The sequence below is a fragment of the Culex pipiens genome, chromosome 1, assembly GCF_016801865.2.
Source record: "Culex pipiens pallens isolate TS chromosome 1, TS_CPP_V2, whole genome shotgun sequence".
Classification (NCBI taxonomy): Eukaryota; Metazoa; Arthropoda; class Insecta; order Diptera; family Culicidae; genus Culex; species Culex pipiens.
Genome location: NC_068937.1, coordinates 125595929 through 125615728, shown reverse-complemented (window position 1 = coordinate 125615728; position 19800 = coordinate 125595929). Strand labels below are relative to the sequence as shown.

Sequence of the window (19800 nt, the reverse complement as noted above, 5' to 3'; positions counted from 1 at the left end):
ACACCTCTTAGATATACCTTCACGTATACATATCGACTCAGAATCATTTTCTGAGCAAATGTCTGTGGGGATGTGTGTAGACATGATTTTCTTTCCACACGCATATCTCAAAACTGGCTGAATCGATTTTGGCCGGGTTTGCCTTTTTATGACCGCATTGGGGTCTAAATTATTATTATTATTATTCAAAATTATTAAGTTAATTTAAGTATTTTAAAAGTTATGCCATGAAAAAGTTTTTTTGTTGATACAAAAAAGGGTGTTTTTTATGCATAACCTCAAAAGGCCGAAGAGTCTGTATGTTTCTGGAAAAGTCTGTTTAAGGTGATTTTTTTTTTATTCGTGATCTTTTTTTTATTAGATCCTTTTAGGTGCTGGAACCTGGTTTGGACCGAGTTGGTTAAATAAGCCGTAACACCGTAAATAATGCGAATCTGGATTAGGAAAACTTAGGAGTTGAATTACTTTGTAAATGCGAGGAAGGCACCAACCACCTAATGGTGGATTAAGAAACGTTTTTGTAAGAAAAGCAGTCTTGTGATTAATTTTTAGAAAGGTATTGAATAACCCTTTCCAACTCGTCCAAAAGATTAAAGATCTGACAACCAACGTTGCCAGATTATTTTATGGGAAATCTGTATTTTCTTAAAAATAAATCTGTATTTCAGGCCTGCTCAACGTCCGGCCCGCGACGGCTTTTAAAAATATTATTGTCTGAATTAAAAAAATAAGCTTGAGATCATTTGAAATTCAGGGAAAAATGTGCTATTTCTGAATACCCTTTGATTCAAGGATTGGTTTAGTTTATTGTAAGTTTAAGTTAGTTTTAGGTTAGGTTATGTTTTCTTAACATTTTTTTTCCTCATTGCATCTAGTGTTACAAAAATGATAAATCATATACTTTTAAAGTTATAAAAATGAACAGTGTTTACATCACGAAATATTGATGTTTTTTAACTGAAAAAATTGTCCAGGAAAACAAAATTATCCATTTCGTAAAATTGTGAAATTTATGAAAAAACTTGGATTGTTGTCTTAAAATTTACAAAAAGAGACTAAATGTTATTTCTTTCAGTTTTGACTGTGTTTACTTCAATTTGAAGTTTTTTTCTATTTTCTTTTTTTTAAATAAATAAGTAAGCAAAACTAATGTATTTTTCCAGAACAACTTTTTAGTGATAAAGTTTTGTTAAAAAAAGCTTAAAAATCAAATTATTCATACTGAAAATAGATCGCCGGAAATATTTTTAAAATATTGAAAAATGTAACAAAAACTTCAAAAAATTGCAACGATCATTGAAATTTGAATGTTTTTTTTATAAAAAAAAATATATCAAGGTATTTAATTGCAATCGTCAAAAACAATATCTATACAATTTTAAACAAGCAAAAATTAAAATAAGTCAAATAAACACATTTTTTAATTTTTATTTTTGTTTTTCATTTTTAAAATCAAGATATATGAATCATATTTGCAACACTAGTTCTTTTATGTATTTGCTTTAAAAGAACCCAATCATAAGAAAATTGAAAAAAATGTGTTTACTTTTTCAACTTTTATCAAATATTAATTCCGGCTTCAGAAAAATCAGATCTGGCCCGCAGGGCCAAAAGGTTGGGCACCCCTGCTGTATTTTATCTGTATCATGTCAAATTCGAAGCCATAGAAGATTTTTTTAGACTTTCCACAACAGATTTAAGCTTTTTAATCATATTAAAGCATAATTCAATTACTAAATTATTGAAATTTTCAAATTAAATCATTGTTAAAACAATCTGTATATACAGATTTTTGTGATTTTTTGGATCAAAAAATCTGTATAATACAGATTTATCTGTATATCTGGCATAGCTGCTGACAACCCTTTCAAAAGCTATGCCACTTAAGTGTTATTTATCGGCAATTCACCACGCTAACAGCACGAAAAAAAGCAAAATGTGGATTAAATTAGGGTTTTCTTCAACCGCTAGAATATTAGTATGGTTTCGAATTAGATTGAGAGTTCTAATCCAGTTTTCACGATTTTTGTGTTTGGATTTCTACACCCAAACGGCGGTCGCATGACTGTGATGCATGAAAACTGTCCTCATGCATTTTTTGCGATTCAAGGGTATGGCATTTTTGCCCGTTACCGACAATTATCGACATTACCGACTGCTGTTTGCTGGTATTGCGAAAAATCTTTAAATAACGAGGACTTCATGATTGTTGATCCGACACGCTACCACCGCGCCATGGACGCTAGATGAATTGGAAGGGACAGAGCACCAACATATTCTTCTCTCTAGAGTGTAGCTCGGTGACGCGCCAGCATTATGTGTGTTGGTGAGAACTGCAGATCGCTGACATGTTTACACACGGGCAAAAATGATCTGCGGCCTTGCTGCAAAAAATATTATAAAATATAACATTTTCTGCAGCAAATCCCCTGTTGTGGCTCATTGGTACAGGCATGATGTGAGGATCTGTAGATACCAGTCCTGATTCCCGTCAGGGGCACAATTGTGTTATTTTGTTTCATAAGTTCTTTTTGTTTTGCGCAAGATAAACGACACCATAATGTCAACATCATGGCATCACAACAATCTTTTTTATCGACATATTTAGACAAACAAGTTGTTTCTGCAACTTCGTCGTAACAAAGTTTCTTAGGACACTAGGAGTGTTCTAACTATGTTGCCATAGCACATTTTGGGTGCCTTTAAGGATCCGTAACTTAAAAATGTTACTTGGGTATTTACCTTTTTCACATTAGAGCCGGTGTGATTTTTCTATGGGCATATAATATTACGATTGGATTACTATACGAATACTGCTAAATGTCATCTATTACAAACTGTAAAGCTTTGTCTAACAAATCTAGACTTTTTTTTTATTAGGTCCTATAAACAAATGTAAACATTGAGTGTATCCCGCTTACTCCGATGAACATAAGTCGACGAATTTTCGATTGTGCAAACCATTTCCTTAACCAACACCAGCAGCAACACGACTTTGATTAGACGAAACAACGCAACCAGAACATAATGAAAATTTATCGAACCCAAGTTCCGTTTCCTGCTGCCACCTCTGTCTAACTCTCATTCACTCTGCCCCAGTCGGCAAAGAACACCTTGTGAAGGGGAAAGGGGAAGTGATTTTAAGAAAAGCTCCAAAGTTCGATCCAAGACAAAGCTTCGCCAACCACCCTGCTTTCAATCACCTTCCAGGCCAACCCAGCAAGATATAGTCTGAGGAGTCAGTTTGATGTCAGTGTCAGCCCTTCTCCTAGGGTGTGGGGTGGGGTGGGTTTCATCTTCTGCAGTCGTTTCTCCGACAGAATTGATTGATGATCGAGTTATGATCGGTATTTATTACACACATATAGTCGGGGGGGTCCGGGTCTGGTCCGTAAGTCCGGGCTCAATTAGGAAGAAGCTTTCCGGGCTGTGAACGTCCTTCCGGAAGACGCCTTCGATTGGAAATTTCATTAATTTTGATTTTAAAAAGACGTTCCAGCCCAGAGTCTTGGTGAACTAAGAAAGGAAAGGCCTTTCTTCTTGTTCTTGGAAGAGGGTCATTTCTTATACATGGGTTTTGAGAGTGGGGGTGGGGGGTGTAGTTGGATAAGACCAATTCACACGCACACACCAGAAGGAACCACAAGAAGCTCTGTGCTTGGAAAATCTAATTATTCCTTGTAAAGTATGCATGCATTCACTCTGTTTCGATGTGAGGAGGCCTTTCGAATGCATTCTTCCTCCTTTCTTAGACGCACACACACACACATTTTCCTCCAGGAAAGTCTTCAGAAAGTGCCTCTTTTGGGGCTCCAACCGACCGACACAGGCCGGACTTTCTTCTTGTGTCTTAAATTATATCTTATAGACTCTCTGTCTCTATTCGGTAGAAAATCCTTGCCCCCCTCCCTGCTATCCCTAAGAAGTCCTGTTTTCTTCCTATTTCTTGGCCATATCCAATGGTCAAAATCACACACGCACGCACGCACGCACGAACGCACCGAGAATCCTTTGGCTTGCCTCCTTTCCGATGCAAATTGCAAAATTGCAAGCTAAGAAGAATGGCCCCCCTTGCCACCCTCTAAAAACTTGAAAGGTTTCTTGCCGCCACCAACACCATCGCCCACTGACTGGTCTTTGTTATCCCCCCCAGTCCTTGGATTTTCTTATTGCCAGTTGCCACACAAAGACACGTCTATGGTGTGGGGGACTCTCGTACGTACGCACAAAATCCGGACTCCTACTCCTTATCGAGTGCACCACAAAAGTCTGCATCTAGGAGAAGGACTTGGTCCGAAAAATGCCACCCCACGCCCTTGCTGCTCCTCCTGGCTGGCAGGATTTCTCCCCCCGACGGATTTGGGGTTAGACTGGGTTTTCTTACCTCCCGAGCAGATCCGTTTGGCGAGGAAAAGTCAAAACTGTCCTTTGTAGGTTTGTTTCAAACTGTGCTACATCAACTCAACAAAAAACAAAGGTAAAAAAAACATATTAAGAAAGAAAAACTTGATTGTATACAACATAGAAAGTCCACCCAATGCCATCGTAGCTCGGGTGGCACTTCGACGGAATTTAATTTTTTTAATTCTTCACATTATTTAGTCAAATTTGAATGACTGTTTGCCTGTTACATTACCAAATGTATTTTGGCCGCCATCTTGAATCGAAAATTCTCAAATATTTTTTTGGGCGTTTTTGAGACATATTTTAGCTCAAAAACCAAACATAAAACAATGAAAAAAAATGTTTCGTGATTCGATTATCCGAAGCAATTTTTTTTTCCGAGAGCCTCGGACAATAAGGTCCTAAAGGCCCTTTGTCAATTTGTATGTACAACGGTAAAAAAACACGAATAAAAACCATTTCTGATAACTTTTTTCATTTCAATGCAAAAAAATAAATGACAAGACAACATTATGCGATGGATCAACTATGGTGAACAATAATATCACCAATTTAGGCTTAATTTAAGGACCCATGGGTTTTTGAACAGATGTTATAAGCATTGATGGAAATTATAAATTATAACATATTCAAAAGATGGATTTTTGAAAAATGGTCAGGAGCACTGCCAAGAGATTTCGATACATTTTTTACAAAGGCAGATGTAAAAATGTGAATGCGCAAATATTAATAACGAAGTATTCAAATATTTTTGGGAAGATCTTTTTTTTCCAATTTAGTCAAACATTCTTTTTTTCTAACTTTTTGCTTTTTGAAATGTTGGTCCACATCGAATGGAAAGAGACATGTTATTTGATAGAAAACAAACTTTCGGTTTGACGATTATGTACACAGCAAAAAATCCGATGGTAAAATCGCATGCAAAAGCATGCACATCACCTTCGTCAAAAAAGACACTTAATATTACACGCTGCATGTATTTTTTTTTGTAAACACGAAAAAAAAGTTGCAACCGACGGGATTCAAACCCAGCACCATCAGTAAGGACTGGCGCCTTAGCCCGCTCGGCCATCAGACCGATGAAAAATGGAAAGGATAAACGTATATATGAGCTTGACATTTCGGTCAAGTAGGTTTCCCATACTGATGGGCTACATATTTCAGGGTGTAATATTACACAGAATTTCATAAAATAATGCAAAATTTAATTTACACCCAGGCTTTTTACACGCATCTAGACTACTTCTTTATTTGCTGTGTAATAATTTTTGCCCCAATATTTAAAAAACAAAAAAAAATTAAATTTAATAAAATATGAGCCAAGTAATTTGATTTCAGCGCTTGAGAAATGTAAGTCGTGATTTTAAAATCTTTTTTTTTAATTTTTAAAGGTTAAGAAAATTTCAAAAATTAAAATGAAGTTTCCCGGAGATATTAAAATGTATTGAACAAAAATCTTGGTGCAAAAGCTCTGGTTGATGTGCTCCATTAAAAATCGGATCAAAAATTTCCAAGATGTCATCAATTGTAAATTTAGAGCCAATACTATTTTTCGTAATTTTAGCAAATAATGGTAGGATCAACAAATTCCAAATAAGAAAATTGTAGAGAATTTTCTCAAAATTTTGATTTTTTTTTTCAAATATGTTTTTTTTAGAGACGAACGATGATGAACACAATTATAAAATCATCTAAAAATCATTTTGGTATTTTTTCGGGGAGTTTTTGGTCCTTTCAACAAATCACTATTTTAAAAATTCAAAACATGGAGAAAAACGAAACAGCGGGCATGCCCTATAGCTCAAAAGTTTGACCTTTTTTTCACTAAACAATGAGGGGGTAAAAAGGCATTTTTTTTTGTTTTAGGAAGCAAAACGCAGTTCAATTACAAAAATGTTTTTTGTTCATAAACAAGCATGCTTATTTATTGTTAAATTTATATTTGAATCTTTATTGTTCAAATTTGTATTTTTTTGTATAAAACATATTTTAATATTATTTAATATTTTAAATGTTATCTTTATAAAATTTTGACAGCTACAAAAACATACAAAAAAAATCAAAATATTACATAATCTTGAAATCTGTTTTTCTGACCGATTTGGTGTCTTCGAAAAAATGTAGTTATAAGAGAAGAATTGGGGAAAAGTTAGATTTTTGTTTTTAAACACATTTTTTTTTTTTTGAAAATCAAACCGTTTTTGATCAAAAATGCATTCTTTTGAGCTATGAAGCAAGACGTTAAAAATTCATGCAATGTCGCCGATTTTTTTTTATAGGTTATATAAGTTAGAGCTAAGAAGTTTAGGTGCCAAATAAAATTTAAATTTGAAATGATTAAAAGTTATCTTGTTTGTAAAACCTGAAGTTTAAAACACTTTTTGGAAAAGAAATGCATGACTTTAGAATTTTAGGCAAAAAAAAAACATATTTATCATAAGAACAAGGATCTTTTTTCTGTAGGACACTTCTTCCAAAAACCTTTAGATGCATCGTCTTCCTCAGGCGAAATGATTAGGTAGATAAGAGACTTCGGTCAGTCTCCAAAGTCCCAGTTGTCTTGGAAGAAAAACAGGCCGATGGACCGGAGAAGCATCTTGAGGGTTGGCGAGTTCGGGTAGGAGGCCTGCTACATAACAAAATCTACACACTCTATTAAAATGCATTCATATGGAGAGGGGCGAACCTTCCGATTTCTTGCCTCCATCCCTATGTGGACGTGTGTCTTGGCATGTGTGCGTGGGCTTGCTAGCCTAATGGCCATCATCAACCCCCACCCTCTCGTCCTAACTTGATGCTTGACCCGATCCGGACGGAAGTATCGAAAATTTTATCCAACTTCCTTTCAAGAACTGGACCGGGCCCACCTCTTTCTTCCAACCTTTCTCAAAGATATGTCAGGCCGAAGACAGTGGTGCCAGTTTAGCTAGATCTTAAAATTTGACCACAAATTGAAGCCGTTTCTGATTGTGAAGAAGGGGGGGCGTCAATCCAACCGATTTGACAAGCTTGGCAGATTTCGATTTAGAAGGAATTTCCTGCAAAGTGACACCCCTCCCCCCCTACGCTTATGTCCTTTTCTTTCAAAAGAAGCTTTAAGCAGGACCACTTTCCAAAGACATTTGCTCGATTCTTGAGAGTTTAGCCACCTTCCCCCACAATTTGAGTCCGTTCAATGTCCTCAAGTGAAATTTCGATTGTTTCCTGAAGCATTTGTTTCTTTGAAGATGGACTTGTGCTTGCTTAGTTCGATAGCTCATCAACTGATTGGTTGGTTTTTGCGTTCCACTCAGAAGTTGTTCTGCAAGAGAAGCTATGAACTGTCAAATCTACCTAGGTCAATAATTGATTCCCTATTGTTTCTCTTCTTCCCTCCCCTCTCAAGGACTGGAGCGCGTTGCTGAAGAATTGATGGGACGCCGGAAATGGAAGCACTACCAGGATGTCCTCACGCGCCAACAGTTGAACCTGCTGGATCCGAGCCCCAATTCGGCCACGACGACGACCACGACCACGGTTGTGGACCACCACCACCACCAGCATCACCACCCGCATCCCCAGCACCACGAAGGTCACGACCACCAGCTGCTGCAAGCCGTGGCCGGAAGTCCGCAAGTCGTGGGCCCGTTGACGCCCTCGATGGTGGCGGCGGCCGTTGCGGCCACCGGAAATCTGCTGCACCAAGGTGGCAGCGGCGGTGGGACGGGCGGTGGTGGTGCCGAGAAGGCTGTGGCCACGGCCGCAATCGGTAAGTTGTTAACTTTTCGAAAAATAGGTATTAACTTTCAAAATTAGGATGCAAAAAGTATCACAAAATGCTGCATGCATTATAATGGTTTTGCTACTGATGAAAATTGACTTATTTTCTATAAATTTATGAAAATATTTTTTCCTAAAGCTATATGTAATTTTTCCGATCTGTGGTCCCTAAATTCCACATTTGCAAGAAGTCTTAAAGTGCCCTTTTTGATTAAACATACATAAAAAAAAACAGTTTTACAATGTATTTTAAATAGTTTATAATCAACTGTACTAGTATCTTCAGTGATAATTTTAATTTTCAGCAATAATTGTCTGTTTAGCCCGCTGATTTTGTTAGGGAATTTTGAAGGCGGGAGGGACAAAAGCTAGAAATGCAATTTGCGATGGCCTTATGCTTGTTCTTATAACAATTTATTGTTTTTGCATGAGTTCTTATAACGCATTTTTTTTGTTTTAGGATTCTCCAAGATCTTTTATTTTGCATTGCGTTATCCTCTTTTTTTAAGATTTGCCAGCTGTGCCAAAAGCAGTTAGCACTGAAATGAACTAAACAAAGTTCACATAACCTCAAAATGCAGAACTTTTAAATCTGCATGTGAACTTGTTCCATAGCCACATTTTTCTACATTATTAAACATAGACACTTGAAAGAAGCTTCTGCTGGGAAATTTTGATCTGGCAACACTGTCCTGACTTTTTTTAAAATAGAAAACAATATAAATGTAGGCTTGCCTTGGCACATTTCCCCAAGTTTTTGTCCCTGAAGTCTGATAATTTACTCATGGTAAAAATATATATATATATATATATAATTTAAAATTATTTGATAAAAAAGTTTACCAAATTGCATCAAACTTGATATCAGACATTTGTAAACCAGAAGAATGTTATTTCTTTAACAGAAAAATTAATCATGAAGAACTCAAGATGATTTTTGAATGCCTTTTAATATATTAAATGTATTGTTTGACGAAATTTAATCATACAAAATAAACTTCAAATTGATTTCTTTCGAATGCAACAAAAGATAATAAAAAAAAGCATTAAAAATAATTGAATTTGTCCAGTGATTCTGTAAAAAGAAGACAATAGATTGCAACAATATTTGCTGCTTTCTAAGTAGAATTATTAGAATTCATTTAGTTTCTGTTTCTTTTTATGGTGACGACTTCCATCATTGCCATGATTTTTCGTTCGAAGATAAAAATTTTGCTTTTTGGAGTAGGAAAAGAGATTCGCTCGCGAATGGTTGCGCGCTCCAGTCGGCAAAGATTCGTTCGGCGATGAGTGATTGATTTCTGATCTTCGAGCCGAAAATCGGGATCCTTGCCCCAAAGTGTTGCGTCCATTTTTAAACTTTGTACTTTTTGTACTCAATTTGATCAAAAATACAAAAATAAACGCATGTATCTGAAATAGTTTATAATAAATTGTATTATTTCCAAAAAAAAATCTGAAGTTTTTTTTTTAAAGCTCCAATAAACCAAATTTTTAGATTTTGCTCTTTGGGTGTCTTTGAAACCGCCTTGAGTCAGGGGTATAACAAAAGACCCAAAAAGCAAAAACTGAAAATTTGGTTTATTGGACCTTTAAAAAAAAAAACTCCAGATTTTAATTTGCAGCCATAATTTTTTTTTACGGTCCTAATTTTTTAATAGTTAACGTACTTTTTTAGCCAAAAAAAAAACTTTAAAGTACAAGACAAATAAAATTTCAATCATGCATTTCTGGAGTCTTTTTTTAAGGTCCAATAAAATAAGGCCGGTGCAAATATTTTTTGAAGTTTCTTTTCTTCGACTCTGACCAAATTAAAGGGGGAGGGAGGGGGGGGAGTTTAAAAATGGAAATTACAAGTCACGTTTTTAACATTTGAATGAAAAAAGTTTTTTAAACTGCATTATTCACCTGTCAAGTTGACTTGGCTCAGAGAGGCTGTATTGACAAAAAAAAACTTTTGCGGGGAAAACTGTACATTGCAATTTCATGAAAATTCTAAATATTTTTAAGCGAGCCCAACCATGGTAAATATCTCGGGTGAGTTTTCAAAAAGCCGTAAGAGCCACCGTGACCTCTGGCACTAATTTTCGTTTTTCTCGAAAATGAAGCAAAATTTCATTTATTCTAAGTATGGGGCACTTGAAGGACGTGTAGATGAACAATCTCGAGCATTTTTGATTTTTGTTTTTCGTAAGTACCGATGCAAAAAGGAGTTTGTTTACCAATGGTTTTACGGCTTTTTGAAAACTAATCCGAGATATGATGTTTTATACAGAAAAATTGATTTCAGATTTTTGTCAGTTGAGTAGACTTCTATTTCTATTGAAATTGTTTTAAAAGTTTTTCGATAAAAAAAAAATCAAATTTAAATTATATTTTGCTCTTTATGGAAATATTTTCCTCTAATTTACTGTTTAAAACAAATTCTTCTCCATTTTCTTTTTCAGTACGCAACGGACACTACCAGCAACAGCAGCAAGACGGCGACTTTCCCGAGTCCAAGCAGGCCACCAACAATCAACAAGTGGCCGCCGCCATCGCAGCAGACAAGCTCCAACAACAACAACAACATTTTCATCCAGAGGCTGCTGCGACCCCCGGCAACACCACCCCCACCCACAAGCAGCAGAATCACTTCAATGAGAGCGATTCTTCTTCGACGAAGATCTGCCCCTCCTCCTCCCCTCCCCCGCTAGCACCCGTCAACTCTTCTTCTTCTTCGTCGACGGTGGCGGTGGGGACGGATCTCCTCACCAACAACAATCACCACCACCACCCCCATCACCCCGCCGTCAGCACCCTACAGCAACAACTGCAGCAGGGTAGCGGCGGCGATCGAAGGAAGCCACGAGGCGGTGGAACAAGACTATGTCAACAGCAGCGCGAAGCAGAAGAAGAAGAAGAAGACGAAGACGATGGAGAAGCTGCCGGTGCCACCTTCGAAGGAGATCAACCTGCTGACACGAAACCGGTGGTCACTGTGACGTCACCGATTAGGTCGAGTGAGGGCCAGGATGGTCGTGACGGGGAGGGGACGGAACTGGAGCAGGGAGAGGGGGTCGGCGCGAAGCTGGCGGGGATCAAGCGGGAATCGACAGGTGAGTTTGATAAAAAAAATTGCTGAAATAGAAACTATTTGAAGCATTTCACTTTTTATGAAGGTTTGGTTTTTTTTAATATTAATAAGCAATGGGTTTGCTGAATCTTTTTTGGGAATGCTTTTATGCGACCAAAGAAGGCATTTTGAATTTTTAGTTCACAAAATTTCTAAACTTCGTATTTTTATTTTTTAATGAATAAAAAAGGCAATTTTAGAGTCACATAGAAGGGTGGACAAAATATACAAGAGCGTATCTTTTGTTAAAGTTCAGATTTACAAAAATATTGGCAATGTACTTTAAAAAATCAATTCCAATGTTGAAATATGAAACATTCGTGAAATTGTCCGATCTTTTCGAAAACAATCATTTTTTTTTCAAATCAACACTAACATTTCAAAAGGGCGTAATATTGAATGTTTGGCCCTTTTTGAATGTTAGTCTTGATTAAAAAAAAAATATCGGAAATCGGACCATTAGTTGCTGAGATAACGACATTAGAAATGGATTGTTTTTTTTTCCTGTTTTTAAATATATGCATTGTAATATCCCAGCAGGTACGGGTCGTATCAACAAAGTTCAAAAAAGCAAAATATAGAGAATTTTCTCAGCTTTTAAAAAATATTTTTTTCAAAGGTGGGAAAACATTAGCACTAGTTTTAAAAAATGAATAACTGCGACTATTTTCAAAAAGTTACATAAAAATGGCTATAACTTGAAAACAAAATTTCACTACAATACTTTGCAATGTTGCAGCAAATATTTCGATTTTTTGAAAAAATAGTATTGATTCAAAAATTCATAATTTTGTCAAAGATTTTTTGCACATTCTGAAAACTTCTGAAAAGTTGGCATTAATTTGATGTCCCCTAAAACATATCAGAAAAAAAAATAATATAAAAATAGTTGTTTTTGCAAATCTAGTTTTAGTGACAAAAAGTGAAATTAAAAATCACCAATAATTTGTTTAACCGTGTATCATATTCATATTTATCATAAATCGGACAAACATTTTTTTCTAATTTTATTAGCTGTCTTTCGAATGATACAAATTAGGTGGTATTTTAGGTGTTTTCTGCTGAAAAGTATTATTTTTATCAAAGTATTTGGATAGTGAGTAAAATAAAATTAAGACTCCACAACCACAAAATTACTTTTAAAATTTGCTTCTGTGACACGTGAAGTTGAAACAAAAACAAAAAACTCAAGCAGAAATTAAGTTTTTCAAGACAAATAACTTTTCTAGAACAAATCATACTGGTTTTGGCTCTTAAAAATAAAGTAAAGCTATTTTTTGAAATTCTATCTTCTCGTGTCCGTACTTGAAACAACTCAAAATTTTCAAATATTTGGAGCAAGTTTTCAAATATTTTTGCATTTCTTGGGCACTTTTCAAACAATACGGAGGAGTTTTTTAACGTTTTTTTTATTGTTTCATTTTGATACATGTTTTCAGCTTAAAAAATGACTTCGGTAAAAATAGTTTTTATAGCACAAAAAGAAGTTTACCAATTCAATTTCATTTAACCCTCTACAACCCAACCCCACCTTTAGACGGGCTTCGATTTAAAAAAATCGCTAAAAATCCATTTTTCAACAAATTTTTGATCTTTAAAAAGCATTCGAAAGAAGAACTCTTAAAATTTTAGAAAAAGTATGGGTTGGGAGTTTTACTTGTTTTATGTGACTTTGCCAATGTTTTTAAAAATGTAATTTATTTAGGGGTCAACTTTGGCTGTGTTTTTTACTAACATTTCCTATATTTTAAGTAAAAAGAAGTACGCAGTAATTTTTCTAGTGTCCCAGACTATGCCTCTACGCATTTTTATACAATTTAAATGGTTATGGTGCCATTTTATAGAAGAAAATGTGAAAAACAAGTAAAAAATTGAAAAAGTGACTATAGAAACATGAAAAAATTAGATACCGTAATCTGGGGCGAATCGGGACTACAGTCTGAATAGGGACAGCAGTTTTTAGAGCACTTAAAGCTTTTAAATTTGGAAATGGATGTACACATTTTGTTGGTCTGAGTCTGTTCTAACCGAAACCAACCAGAAAAATCAAAATATTGTGCTCCAACATGGTTAAAACTGCTGTCCCAATTCGCCCCATGTGTCCTGATTGACCCCAGTTTACGGTAGGCAAAATGTAATGATAGGAGGTGGTTGAATACGCCAAATACTACCAAAAACAAACATAAACTAAACAAGAAAAATGCAAATTAAAATACTTAAAATGAAACAAGAAAAGCATAAAACAAGAGAAGTAAAGTTTTTCGCAGTACAAAAGTTGCTCAAGATGACCTCCTTAACACGGGAAAAATAAAAAAATTCGAAAAAAAAAATTGGGCAGTAGAGGGTTAACTTGATCATGTTAAACAAAAATGTAAACAATCTTAATTTTGCTTAGGCGGGAAGGGGTTAACACCTTTTTTCAAATTATATTACATCAACTACGCTTTGAAAAGCTCACCTTGAATGCTTCAGAAATTAAAATTATCATAAATTTATCATGACATGAAAATTTCAGACGATCTGACTAAGTTTTTTTTTTATATTAAATTTATTGTTGTACATTTTCAAAACATGGGAGCTAAAAAGTTCGCTTGAATTTTGGTAATTCCGGGAGGGAAAAAACGAGATTTTTTTTCACGGGAATTCCTTGGATTTTTTTTCACCGGTCTGGAAATTGACGCTCTAATTCCAACTCACATATCAAAGTTCTGATGATCCTGTTATGAAGAATCATCACTTTAGAAAATATGAATTGGCATAACTTAAGATTAAGATAAGATTGTAGAAATTTACTCAGTTGAAAATTCTAAAATGAGTCATAAATATTGAATGGAAATGAAAATTTGGCTACCCAGTTGGGAGATGTCTTCACTTCGGTGTGACTGATGTAGTTTTAAGGGGAAGTTGCACTGTTATTACACATTTGCTGATGAAAAATTTAAGATGTTCTGGCAATCTTTGAACACTGCCTAGAAATTTTTATATAATTTCTTATAAAAATATAAGATTAATAACAGTAAAAACCTCCTACCAGATTTTACATGAACTGATTAAATATCTGACTTTATTTTCCCCTTCAATTTTGTTTCTCAGAAAATCAAGCCAACTCAAGCACCCCCGATCAGAGCAGCAAACTGATCAAGCAGGAAAATTGCAACAACTTGCTCAGCAGCAAACTCATCATCAACAACAACAACAGCAGCAGTAACAACAATAACAATATCCCTCCGTCCACCGACCCGTCGGCGGTTGCGGAGGACGACGGAACGTCCCCATCCGTCGCCGCCGGGTCGCCCCCGACGGTCAAAAAGAGCGCGTCGCCACCGCCGACGCCCGTCGACTGGAAGCCGCAGGAAAAGTGCTACTTTTGCGTCGACGGCAAGCTGCTCACGGTGAACGAGGCCGGCGAGCTGGTGCCCGAGTCCGGACCGGAAGTGCGCCCCGGCGCCAAGGTCATCGATCTGGATCTGGCCCAGGTGGGTAAATTCGTACTTTGTTTTCGGTTTTGACGTTTCGGCTCCCCTTTCGCGTCTTCATCAGGGTCTACATGATTTGTTTTTTTTTTTTATTCCTCCTCAAACAGACCCTGCAGGACTCGGACAGCGATTCGAGCGACAGCAGCGAGCAGGACCTGCGGGAGGTGCTGCGCCGGCAGGGAGCGGGTTCGGCCAAATCGCTGGCCGCGCTGCTGCGCGGCGCCACCGCCGGCAGTGGCGGAGTGCCACCGACGATGGCCTCGCTGCAGTCGATGTTTGCGGCGGCCGCCCTCCAGGGCATCCAGCCGGGCCTGGCGCAGTTCTACAATCGTAAGTTTCGAATTGGACATGTGACATCGTGAAAAGTCTTCAAATTTTTCATGTTCCTTAAAAAATTATTCACGTTGTCATAAAAATCGTGACAATTTTTTTTACAATTTGACTCATTTTTCCCTCCGTTAGCCCTCTGGTACAGCCAACTCCAGCAGCAGATGTCCCCGTCGGGTAGTTCGGCCACGGCAGGAACCACGCCGACGGCGGAGCTGGCCGGAAGTCCCAAGGGTGAATCGGGCAGCGCAGGTGGCGGTGGTGGCGGCGATGGGCCGCTGGATCTGAGCGCCAAACCGGGCACGTCCGGGCTGAACGCGGCCGCCATGATGGCGGCCATGATGGATCCGAAGCACTACAAGTAAGTGGGCGCCAATTTTGACTGATAGCGATCTCGGGTGCGCTTAATTAACCTCGCACGGATTTGATGACAGAAAATGGAAATGTGTTTTGTTTCCAATCAAAGAAGCCTCTGCCGAGAAATCAAATGACTTGCGAACCTGATGACAATCGCGATGGTGGCGATGATGATGAGTTGAAGATAAGAACATTTCGATTTTTCTGGTCTTTTTTGTGGTTTTGCCATGTTGACTGTATCGTCTGTTGACTACACTTAATTCAACCAGAAAGATTGTATACTTTCATAAATTTCAAGCTTTCAGCTAAAGTCCGTAGTTAAATCAAGTGGAAAAAAGGAAAAAAAAGGAAAAAAAAGATTTCCATTGTTTCCTTTTCCGCAACAATATCTCTCGAGAGCAACTTCTTTACAGCCCTTCTCTATAGCAACAACTGAGAAGCTCTCGCGCCTTTCCCTTCAGCAACAGTTATTTGTTATCGACAGATTGATTTGAATACTTCCTGCGGGTCGAGAACGGGAGGCAATCAACGCGAGTATCGCAAGTCCTTGGACTGAACTCTTGACTTGTTCATCAAACCCTTGCGGGGCCCTCTTTTCGAAATAGATGCAACTGCAATCTAACTCTCTGCCGAGGAGAAGAAAAAGAACTAGAAACAATGGCATCTGTTGAAGCAGGGGAGTACAACAAAAAACTATCCTTGTTATCGAGGTATAAATTTTTAATTAGTAATTTGAACCTATTGGCGCGACTTGTCCGCCTCCCTCTTGCTAGTACAGACTTGATTTGAAAGACAACAGGAGCTAACGGTTAGCGAAGAAGAAAAAAACGAATCGAAGGGTAATTAAAAAAAGGAGTTGCTGTGTGTGGCGCAAATGAAGTTCTTCGTTTGATTTGTTTCGATTTTTTTATACGCTTTTTCCAAGAATGTATCCATCGCCTTTAGGCTGAATGAAATAATTGGGCATTGATTTTTTTTTTGCTCAGATTCCAATTTGTTGGAGCTAATTCTTGGAAAACACAAATTTGATTGATTGGGGTTTTTTTTATTCGTTCCTAAATAACTGAAATAAACTTTTCACCAGTCTCTTTTTTATTGTTAGGTTCATAATTGCATAACTTTGTAGAACTTTTTCCAGTCATTTTGAGTCATCAGTTTTTTTTTCTAATTTTTCAGACATTTCAAGGTTAAAATTTTTGATTTTTTTTATTTGCAGATATTCCATAAAAGAGAAAAGCTAAAAAAAAATACTTAAAGCTAAAATATTACCCTCACTTTTCTCTTCCAAAAATAAAAGAATGGAAAATTAACACCTTTCCACATATGTGGAACTTTAGGTTCAAAAACGAGGACAGGACAGGTACTGCCTCTCGCGGTGGAGAGCTGCAACTTTTCTACCAGTTTTTATGGCAGTTTTGCACACCGATGGGTCGTCCATAGTGCGTGTAGTAAGAATATTTTGAATTTTATAAAATTATTAAAAGTAGCAAATTATGTATTTTGAGTTTTGGATAACAGCATGTATTTCCATCCAGCACATAATGTTGACTCAACGGCACTTCGGTGTGCAATTTAACTTCATAATTTTTGACTGAACCCTTGTAATAAAACTCGGAAACTTTTAAAGGGCCAAAGGTGACCTCCTTGGGCGTCATCCATAAAGTATGTCACGCTAAAATCGGCCATAAATAACTCCCCTCCCTCGTATGTCACACTTTGTCACGCTGGCCTATGTGTTTTTCTTTTACTGCTTATTTACTTAAACCAAATTTTAAGTTTCCTTATATTCTAAATTTTTAAAGGTTACTCAAACGACAACATCCCATTTTTCGTTAAATTTTTTAAATAATATTTTTTACAAAATTTTGGTTGATTTGTAGAATTTCATTTAATCGTAAACAGATACCGGCTACATGAAATATGCATTGACCCATCATCCGATCAAAACTGGTATACTGAGAAGATGCTTCAAGTACACAAAATCGCAGCATGCCATGATTTGAATTTTCATTTTTCTTCTCGCGCGCCTCTCGTGTCAGCCGTTTGTTTTTGCTTTTCATGCTCCAAAATACCGGAAAAATTGCATGTTCAATAATCATGGCTCATCATTCTATTCGTTTGGGAACAGGTATTTAGCCAGTGCTGGTAAAATGGCTTGAATTCTGTGACATCGAACAAAAATATGGGAGGTAGTCTTCCTCCCATCCCCCATTCGCAAATTCAAAATATGCTCCTTTAATTTTTAAAACCACGATTTTATCAACCCATCATGAAATCACGAGGGTGAGCAAGCTTTAACTGTTGAAGATGAGCATAAAAAATGCAGTGTTGGCAATGAAATCGCGTCACTAAAGCTACATAATCTCCATAAATCGATCATGTTTGAAAACATTACTTGAATTACGCAGAATTGGTAGATAAAACAAAAACAAGGTCTGTCTGTCAATCTGCGAGTGGTATAAGAGATTCAAATTTGAGAGTTGTTTATGCTGAGTAGGCTGTGACTAGCTTGGACAAATTTACACTATACCAGCGACAGAACTCAACAATCGTCACACTTTTTGGGCGAACAGGATGTATGGAGTTTCAACCATGTGACCTTTCCATAACCGTGCTGAAAAGTTGAACAGCACTAGTATAGATGTGAAACATTTTTTTTTTTAATATTTTTAGTTTTGAACAGTGAATTCACTTAACACTTTTTTCGGAATTGCAGAAAATGTTGTAAGACTCTTGTTGCAATTTTTTTATAGCATTCGTCGCATTTATCCAACTCGGTAAACCAATCTCAATTTTCTTTTTACAACTTGTTGCATAATAGTAGTTTACGCAAAAAAAGTAGTTTGTGCAGCAAGTTGCAAAAAGAAGATTTTTTCAGCACGAGTCGTACATTTATCCAACGAGTATTTATACCGAGTTGGATAAATACGACGACTCCTAAAAAAAACAAGTTTTGCAACGAGTTGCTTAGAACATTTTTTTTTTTTTTTTGCAATCCCGAAAAACGCTTATTGGTATTTGCAGGTATTCATTTTCCATTCTGATATTTTTGGTAACGAAAAGTAGGCCGTTTTGTCGTTTAAGAATGGCAGGAAAAGCATATAAAAGATTCACGACGGAATTGCAAAATAGTAGTTTATGCAACAAGTTGCAAAAAGAGGATTTTTTCAGCACGAGTCGTACATTTATCCAACGAGGTTCACCGAGTTGGATAAATACGACGAGTGCTGAAAAAATCAAGTTTTGCAACGAGTTCCATACAACATTTTTTGCAATTTCGAAAAACACCCATTGAGTGAAATTTTAAGTCGAATTTTCATGTATTTTGTCAATAAATCGTTTAAATCAATTTTTTTTTGAAAAGTGTTACTTTTCGAAACAAGTGCTGAAAAGTTCAACTTTTCAGCACCCATTTCAGTGCTGAAAAGTAGAACTTTTCAGCATTTATTTTGAAAAGTGTTGCTATTCGATTCTGTTATTTTTGGTACAGAAAAGTAGGCTATTTCGTCGTTCAAGAATGACAGGAAAAGTAAGTAGTTTCACGACGGAATTGCAAAAAAGGTTTTTTCAGCACGATGTATAAATACGACGAATGCTGTGAAAAAACGAGTTTTGCAATGAATTGCATACAACATTTTTTGCAATAAAAAAAAAAACCTTGAATGGAATTGTCAAATGTCCATGTGTTTAGTCAATCCCCCCTTTTAATCAAAATAATGTTGAAAAGAATTACTTTCCAAAATAAGTGCTGAAAAGTTCAATTTTTCAGCATCCATTTCAGTTATTTTTGGTAGAGAAAAGAAGGCTTATTCGTCGTTCGAGAATGACAGAAAAAAAGTAGTTTCGCGACGGAATTGCAAAAACTACAATTTGCTTGCCTCTTTCCTATCAGGCAATTTCAAATTTTTTGTCCCTCGACTCTGCAGAGCTCTGGACAGGCAATTATTTTTTTATTTTAAGCCTATTTTTTTTTTTAATCACAAAGTATCACAATGTAACAGTAATGCCAATGTCAAACAAATTCAAAATGATAATAAATTCATAAAAATATTGTTTTTTTTGTGGCTGCTTGATCTGTGATCCAAGCATTCAAAATTTGTATAAAGCCGAAATGTGCACTGAAAAATAAACGTTTTTCAGTGTATTCTGAATATTAACTTCCATAGTAATAGTAGCAGTTATTTTAGAAAGTTTTTTCTGCTCTTGCTTAACCGACTGAAACTGAATTTATTTCATCCAACTGATTATATTTGAATTAATTTGTAGTTGTAAGGATCTCCAAAACTCTGCATTCTGTTATTAGTTAAGCAAATTGTATTCTGATTAGTACAAGAAATAAACATGAATTGAATTGAATTGAAT

General features: G+C 36.3%; 1 protein-coding gene and 1 long non-coding RNA gene across 4 annotated transcripts in view; one reads left to right on the top strand and one right to left on the bottom strand.

Annotated features, from left to right (window-relative positions):
- Positions 1-19800, top strand: part of LOC120422150 (mushroom body large-type Kenyon cell-specific protein 1) — a 258844-nt gene that overhangs the window by 189979 nt on the left and 49065 nt on the right. For all 3 annotated transcript variants that reach the window (XM_052706819.1, XM_052706820.1, XM_052706821.1), the window contains 5 exons: positions 7790-8152; positions 10611-11261; positions 14372-14754; positions 14862-15084; positions 15217-15442. In XM_052706819.1, the coding sequence (XP_052562779.1) occupies positions 7790-8152; positions 10611-11261; positions 14372-14754; positions 14862-15084; positions 15217-15442 (1846 nt within the window). The remainder of the gene's footprint in view (positions 1-7789; positions 8153-10610; positions 11262-14371; positions 14755-14861; positions 15085-15216; positions 15443-19800) is intronic.
- Positions 16374-19764, bottom strand: LOC120422151 (uncharacterized). Its single transcript, XR_005606085.2, has 2 exons — positions 18038-19764; positions 16374-16751 (listed from the first exon to the last, which is right to left on the bottom strand). It is a non-coding gene; the product is annotated as an uncharacterized LOC120422151 (long non-coding RNA).